At 41.2% G+C, this 8,530-nt stretch overlaps 1 protein-coding gene across 1 annotated transcript; it reads right to left on the bottom strand.

Annotated features, from left to right (window-relative positions):
• Positions 1-3,380: 3,380 nt before the first annotated feature.
• LOC109880926 (uncharacterized) lies at positions 3,381-7,425 on the bottom strand (the record flags this gene model as incomplete). The annotated part of the gene is given in 5 exon segments (XM_031812494.1): positions 3,381-3,675; positions 4,278-4,428; positions 4,592-4,661; positions 4,759-4,943; positions 7,260-7,425. Coding segments are annotated over 4 exon segments (682 nt in total), but the record flags the coding sequence as incomplete, so codon positions are not given.
• Between the last annotated feature and the right edge of the window lie 1,105 nt (positions 7,426-8,530).

The following is an 8,530-nucleotide window of genomic DNA, read 5'->3' as shown; positions in this document are numbered from 1 at the left end:
GTGAGTGACAGCTACAGTTACAATGTCATCCTTTATTTCTCTCTCTCTCTCACACACACACACACATATATATATATATATTCCCCTTCAGCCCTAGTCCAGGGATGAGCCCTTAGTAGAACTGTTGTCTGATAACTAGACCCATCTCTCTGGGCCTTATCATTAAGCACAAGGAACACAACACCCATTATAATGAGACATTCATATCATCACTAAACCCAGAGAGAGGAAACAATGCAGACAGTACCATGTGACAATGCACCGAGGGAGATCTTGTGAGATTCTTCTCCTTTGTGTTTGCCATAAAAGGAAATAGTGCCAAAAAGTAGCCCTCCCTCTCAGAAAATATCATGAGGCTTTTTTAAACCTCAAAATAGAGTAATTAAGCTAACTCCCTGAATTTAAATGGCCAACCCACTTCAAAACTTGTTATATTACTACATTGATCCCACTTATTATAAATGTCAAAGCCCTTGCCAACAATTGGATAATGGACAATTTTTTTCTCCACTTGAGGGCCCTCAAATCCAAAGTCAATGAAAGGTTCTCTTTTGCCAAGTATATGAATCATTGTCCTGCTCTGCACTGTGCATCTATAGTGTGTGTTTTCATGCCTACATCAGTCCACCTTGCTGCTGGCCATAGCTGTCTCCTGTGCCTCAGTACCCCTGTTCCCCAGTCTATTCCCCTACCTTCCTTCTGTGGGAGTGTCTGGCCGGTAAAAAAAAAAGGTAAAATAAAACGTTTAGCCTTACAAGAGGACCTCCGGCAGCATAGATCGCAATGCAGCGTGGGTATTGTAGTGCTCAGTCAGACTTGACAAGGCTTTGAGTGTGTAGTCCTAAATGGGTTCTGTTTGAACTCCAGTCTGATGCTGTGGATGTGAGATGACAGGGAGGGGAGGGTGGCTGCAGGTCTGGTCCCTACATCCCTCTTTGTTCCACTCCTGGTGAGCTTTCAGAGGAACACCTAGTTAGGGAGGCGGAAGCATGTTTACAGAGCAGAGCTACAATAGGAGCACCACCTGTCAATCAGACAGCAAGCGCTACCACTGAGTTAAGCAGCCAATGAGTTAGCGGGAGGACGTTAGGCCCTTCCCCAGAGCCTCATTACTCTACCATGCACACGCAATAGGCCCCTGACTCTATGGAGGATGTCTAGACTCTAGATGCTGTGAAACTCTGATTTTAAAATGTACTTGTTTGAATTAATTGTAATGTAATATATTATTTGTTGAATGTAGTAATTAGGTATTTATGAATATATTGCTGTAATTTCAGACAAAAAATAAAATAAAATATTTGAAAAATGTACTTGAATAGTCAAGTCTTCTCTTGGCACCATTTCTTCCTGCAGGTTCACCATCTATTTTCAGTGTCTGAGTAAAATTGGAACATTGATGTTTGTTTAACAGTGAGAGTGAGAGTGCATCTGATAAGAGATGGGGGTTGTCAATGAAGTGTTTCTACTACATTGGATTTACCATCTGTTTATTATGAGGCAGGCAAAAACTGACACAGTGAAATCATCAAATCAAATGTCAAAACTTAATTATGTGATTACTGATCATAACATGTGATGGTTATAATGATAGAACATACATGTGATGGTTATAATGATAGAACATACATGTGATGGTTATAATGATAGAACATACATGTGATGGTTATAATGATATACCCCTTCAATTCCTAATTGTTTTATACTGTATTTCACTCCTCACCTCTACACCATTAAAGCTGATGTCTGGTGAGTATTCTGGCACAAATGGTTACACCCATAGTTGTGTACGACTAGAGATTCATCCAGGTCATTTAGCAACATTTGAGTTTATGTCTTGTTTGGACATGACATTCTCATTCTGGATTGGATAGATTTGTATAACTCTTATTTCTACTTGTAGGTATTAAAAACTACCTCCAACAGAGGACTTGTGGATTGGATAGATTTGTATAACCCTTATTTCTGCTTGTAGGTATTAAACACTACCTCCAACAGAGGACTTGTGGATTGGATAGATTTGTATAACCCTTATTTCTACTTGTAGGTATTAAAAACTACCTCCAACAGAGGACTTGTGGATTGGATAGATTTGTATAACCCTTATTTCTGCTTGTAGGTATTAAACACTACCTCCAACAGAGGACTTGTGGATTGGATAGATTTGTATAACCCTTATTTCTACTTGTAGGTATTAAACACTACCTCCAACAGAGGACTTGTGGATTGGCAGTAAATATAACACACGGGCTACAATGGAAAACTGTTAGGTGTAGTTGAATTTCTCTGGTCCAAGACATACAGCCAAGCAGTCATCAACATCCACTCTGTCTTTTTCTCCACACTCTCTCAAAGGTGCCTCTGGGAATATTATCGCTTTCAAAATAAAAGTCCCCAGGCTACAAACAGTGTCTCAATACATTACGGCAATATAAAAGTCATACCAAAAGTAAGGCTACAGATTTTTATGTCAACATAAGTCTAGGCTTTAGAAGTGCCATGAATTGGTATGCGTTACATCTCTGGTTGTTTTGCTCTGCTCTCTGCCGGACTCCTCTTATCCTGTTGGTTCTCATACCCCCTCACTTTCTTTCTGTATTCTCTGACCTCACCAGCTGCCTTACACAGGCCCAGATATGCACAATTCTTTTCCACAGGAAGTTCTTTACACTTGTCCTCAAATTTCTCATCTGGACAAGTCAACAGTTCCATCAATAATCGTCTTGTTTTACCAAAACTTCCTTGGCCCTTTAGTTGACTCTTTATCTCACCATGGATGTATGCACTTGTTGCCCACACTCTAGGATTAAAATGTGATTGAGCAGTTGTCAGGCCATCCTTATTTATTTTACACCTTGCTGGAACAGAGGTAATTATGGGATTGTCAGCGGTAAAGACTGCTGTGAATTGTTCACGCTCCTTAACTTTTTTGATACATTTTGTCGACTCCATTGTTTTGCCTTTTCCAAGAAAGCTCTCTGTTAGTGTGTCCTCCCCCTTTAGGAGTAAAACACAGAAGTTGGGCTCTGGATAGTATGTGCCTAGAGCAATGTGTTCTGCTGTCTCAACTCGAATCGCTCTGTCAACCTGGCTTGACCTCTTAAAAGCCCCGTCCGGAAACTCATAGCCTGTTGACATCACCGTTGGTGGGAAGCCAGAGTGAGTGTTAGAGTGCTTTCTGACTATCTCTAAATAAGAGCTGTACACTTGGTTAAAGCTGACAGTATCAGCGTCAATAAAACTGAAATAGATCAGAGCGTCAGGATCCTCTCCTCTCAACTCTCTAACAAGCTGTTTAGTTTCTTCATGATCTTTTAGATATTCTCTGATATCCGTATATGGTATACCTTTTATTTTATTTATACTGTCTACATATTTACCATTTGGTCCCCAGGCAAATGAAATCTTTTTAAACTTCAATACCGTATTCTCCTTTATGTTCATCAGCATTGTCAGCTGCTTCCTGAGCTCAGGAGAATCTTTGCCATTGAGGCCAATGATGATGGCCACATCTTTCAGGTGCTCCTCATCTTCCTCCTTAAATCCTGTATCCTCCAACAACTTCAGTAACCTTTGAACCTGTGACTGGATTTGGTCCAGTCGGTTGTTGTCAGGTAGTGGGACCCACATGGGCACATTGATCAGAAACTTGATCTTTTGATCCTGGTTCTCCTTCTGGGTTTGTCAGGGGAAACAACAAAAACAAACCATGTAAGGTTAGAAAATGATACTACTTTTGGTTAAATGTGTCACGACTCCAACCGAAGGTGGCTCCCCTTCCCATTCGGGTTGCGCTACTAGCTGCCACCGATTCTTTCCTCCCCCTCCTTATGTGTTTATTGATTACACCTGTTTTGAGTTTGTTGTAATTAGTTGGGCTTTATTAGTCAGCCGGCCCGCCCATTTCTTTGTGCGGGATTGATTATTGTAACCCTGGTGTTTGATACAGACGAACGTGTTGGAGTATGTTCTTATATAGTGCTGGACTGTTTCGTTCCCCGTGTCTGGGGCATTTTTGTTGTGAGCACCCAGTGTTTAGTGGGGTGGCCGTGGTTCACCGTGTGTGCATTAAAAGAGCACTATATTGAACTCTCTGTTTTCCTGCGCCTGACTTCACACTCACGACACCCAGTACCTTACAAAAGGTCACTGTTAGAAATTTGCAGTATCCCTTGGAGAGGACCGATTTAAACTCTGAAGATCATTGACCTCTCACTGTATTTCATATATTTGATCCCTGATGTTTTTCTATTACAATGACACTGTTGTTGGCTCACCTGACTGGACCCCTGGTTGAGCTCGTTCCTTCCATCTTGGTCCCCTCTTTTATCCTTCATCTTATTAGAAGGCTCTGGCTGCCCTGGTTGTGGGGTGTTGTTCAACCTCTTGGCACCAGTGGGCAACATTTGCAGCTCAGTATTCTCCAATCTGCAGAACAAAACGGAAATAAATCATGGTTTAAAAAAAAAAGTTATAACAAGTTATAACATAGCTACCAGTAATAGGAAAACGTACTTTGAGAGGACGGTGTCACCCCCATCACCCAAAAGTTTTCCTCCAAAACATCCTTCATGAGTCATTTTCTCCCTACCGTATTATGCGTTCGCTGGTGTCTGGGTTGTTGATATAAGACTGTCTGGTGGGCTGCTTCATAATAGAGCCTGAGGGGAGAAACAGGCTATTCAGAGACAGAGCATTTTGGGAAAGAGGTAGAGTTAGTTAGATTGAATGTGTAGTGATAAACCATTCTCTTCTAACCTTGTGTTACATTACTAGCTGGGACGCCTACAGGTTCATCAGATGCCATCCCCAAACAGCAGGAGAACATTGAGGAGCGTGGCTGGGTTACCGGAACCGTCATAGGAGACGTCTCTGGGGATCTTTCTTCTGATCTTTCTCTCTGTTGTCTGTTGTTACCCTCCATGATGTCTCAGACAGACCTACTGTATGAAAGCACAAGACTCAGATTGTAAATAGTAATATTTTTTTGCACTGTCCTGTTACCCGAGAATGGATTCTCATTTCATTGCTGGCTATTGACATTTTATAAATCCAACCATGCTTCTTAGTAACTTGTATGTTGAAAGAGAATATACTAGAGCTTAGATTAGCATACTACATTTGATGAAGATATCGATCAACACATTCACTATTTCCTTGTTTCTTAGTGAAACAAAATGATTCAGATGAAGGTTTTTCCTAATGCCTCTAAAGACGGAGATGAGATTAGGCCTATGTTCTCAGCAATCTACCCCAGTAGTTTCCCTGTGGGACTTGTGTTGTGTTGCAGGTCACCAACATTCCTCCACCATGTTGAATATTTCATTAGAGACCCATCTTCCTTTTCGGATATGTTCGCAAGAAAACACCCGACGGAACTTGAGAGGATCTGTAGAGAAGAATGGGAGAAACTCCCCAAATACAGGTGTGCCAAGCTTGTAGCGTCATACTCAAGAAGACTTGAGGCGGCGGTTTAACAAAGTACTGAGTAAACGGTCTGAGTACATATGTAAATGTGATATTTCCGTTATTTATTTTTAATACATTTGCACACAAAAAAACAACTGTTTTTGCTTTGTCATTATGGGGTATTATTCTAAAATGGATTAAATGGGTTTTTTCCCTCATCAATCTACACACAGTAAAAAAAAGTTTTTATCAATTTAGAATAAGGATGTAATGTAACAAAATGTGGAAAAGTCAAGGGGTCTGAATACTTTCTGAATGCACTGTATCTGTTTTTCCATTTAGAAATAAAAGCATTTTATGTATCTAGCCCCTCTTATGAAACTACTATATTTTAGTTAAAACATTTTCATGAATCTTCAAAAAAATTTAGAATTTTTTCCACTTTGTCTTTACAGAATATTTAGTGTAGCTCATTGACAAAAAAATGGCAATCAAATCCATTTTAATCCCACTTTGTAACTTTGTAACACTTTGATATCCCTCTAGTGGTGTGGGGGCTGTGCTTTGGCAAAGTGGGTGGGGTTATATCCTTCCTGTTTGGCCCTGTCCGGGGGTGTCCTCGGATGGGGCCACAGTGTCTCCTGACCCCTCCTGTCTCAGCCTCCAGTATTTATGCTGCAGTAGTTTATGTGTCGGGGGGCTGGGGTCAGTTTGTTATATCTGGAGTACTTCTCCTGTCCTATTCGGTGTCCTGTGTGAATCTAAGTGTGCGTTCTCTAATTCTCTCCTTCTCTCTTTCTTTCTCTCTCTCGGAGGACCTGAGCCCTAGGACCATGCCCCAGGACTACCTGACATGATGACTCCTTGCTGTCCCCAGTCCACCTGGCCATGCTGCTGCTCCAGTTTCAACTTCCACCTGACTGTGCTGCTGCTCTAGTTTCAACTGTTCTGCCTTATTATTATTCGACCATGCTGGTCATTTATGAACATTTGAACATCTTGGCCATGTTCTGTTATAATCTCCACCCGGCACAGCCAGAAGAGGACTGGCCACCCCACATAGCCTGGTTCCTCTCTAGGTTTCTTCCTAGGTATTGGCCTTTCTAGGGAGTTTTTCCTAGCCACCGTGCTTCTACACCTGCATTGCTTGCTGTTTGGGGTTTTAGGCTGGGTTTCTGTACAGCACTTTGAGATATCAGCTGATGTACGAAGGGCTATATAAATAAATTTGATTTGATTTGATTTGTAACGCAATCAAATTAGACTTTCTATAGGCACTGTATATCCAAAATAAAAAATGTAGTTCCACTGTCAAAATTCACAGTGCTTGACTTGTGTAGGAGCTCACCAGAGCTGAGTACCGGCACTTAACATTTTCTACTGCTTGAGCTCAAATACAAATAAGTTTCAAACATACACATCATACCAACTAAAGGGATATTTTCATCAAATACAAATTAACATTATTTTCCAGTACCTTGGCTGTAGTCGATTCAACAAGGCCGTGTTTAGATATTCCCGTAGATACTTAGTCTTATATTTAGTTTTGTTAACATTACTGTTAACACTTATGCCGCTGTAATAACACTAACATTTTATTAACATTGCATTTTCCCAATTGCATAGCAAGGTAGTTGAGTTGATCATTTACAGTAAAGGTCATTTAAAGGCAATTTACACTTGAGTCTTGTACTGAATCCCCACCCTAGTCCTTTAGTGTCAGTAGAATTACATAACAAAAACACTTTGCTAAATTGTCATATAGGCCTATATTCCCTGTTTCTGATAGTCAATCCTGTCAATTTAGACAAATACGTAAATATACAATCAAACCTGAAACAAAGTCTTACCCACTAATCGTCTGCTGATCACTCCACTGTCTTTGCATGACTTTTTAAAATGTATTCTTCAATGAGTGGTCCTTTGAGGCAGAAGCTCTGTATGTGAGCTGTTGAAGGTTCCTCTTTATGAAGCCCAGAATAGGATGTGGCCTCTTATACCTCTGAAGAATGAAGTTATCTGCATATTCTGCCCTTTTTATAATAGGTGGAGGGAAGCATCTGAGAGGGAAAGGCATACTGTATAGCCTTCCCTGCAGTCATCTGTCGTGGTAATTTCCTGTATTACTAGATCAGGAGAGTTTTCAAACCACACACAAGTCAGAGTTATACTTAAACTTCATATTTTAATAATATGAGCTTCACCATAGCACTGTGACTCTCAGATCAATTCAGTGTCTATAAATTAATTCTGAGAGTCCTTACAATAGAATACTTCATCTTTTATAGCCAAGATACACCCTTCTCAACTCGAACCACAGATCTTAGAAACTTCACAAAGGGCCTTTTACTTGAAAGAGGAGTATCCCATAGCCAGATAGCATTAGCTATAAACTATCGTTCAGTTTGCTCTCTAAGACAAGGTTCTACTTCTCGTTCTTGGTACTTCCTATTACCAAAACATCATACCTCATTACACAGTCGCCTGTCTTCATACGTAACTGTAGTACATGCATTTGTGGAATACAGTACAGTGTGACTGGTTATTTTAATGAATACATTTAGTTTTAATGAGGCAGTAGTGTAGGCCTACAGATATCTCTATAGCCAGGTTTGGCACACCCTGATCTGTTTCACCTGTCTTTGTGCTTGTCTCCACCCCCCTCTGTTACCAGTTTGTCTTGTCTTGTCAAGCTTATCAGCGAGTTTTTCCGTGGTCCTGTTTTCCAAGTCTCTGTTTTTCTAGCCTTCCCGGTTCTGACCTGTTCTGCCTGCCCTGACACTGAGCCCGCCTGCCTGACCCGTTCTGCCTGCCCTGACAATGAGCCCGCCTGCCTGACCGTTCACCCTGCCTTGACCTTGAGCCTGCCTGCCCCCACTGTAACTTTCAGACTCTAACCTGGTTTATGAACTTCTGCCTGTCCCTGACCTGCCTATTGCCTGCCCCTTTTATTTCAATAAACATCAGAGACTCGAACCATCTGCCTCCTGGGTCTGCATCTGGGTCTAACCCTGTGTCGATATAAGGTTAGCTGACAATGTCACGAAAACGATGTGCACGCTTCAATGGGGCAGAAGTCCATGTGTTGTTGCCTGATTGTTCGCTACAATGACAAGAAGCT

This window comes from Oncorhynchus kisutch, linkage group LG3 (assembly GCF_002021735.2).
Source record: "Oncorhynchus kisutch isolate 150728-3 linkage group LG3, Okis_V2, whole genome shotgun sequence".
NCBI lineage: Eukaryota > Metazoa > Chordata > Actinopteri > Salmoniformes > Salmonidae > Oncorhynchus > Oncorhynchus kisutch.
Note: the sequence above shows the minus strand (reverse complement) of the source record. Positions and strands in the feature narration are given on the sequence as shown.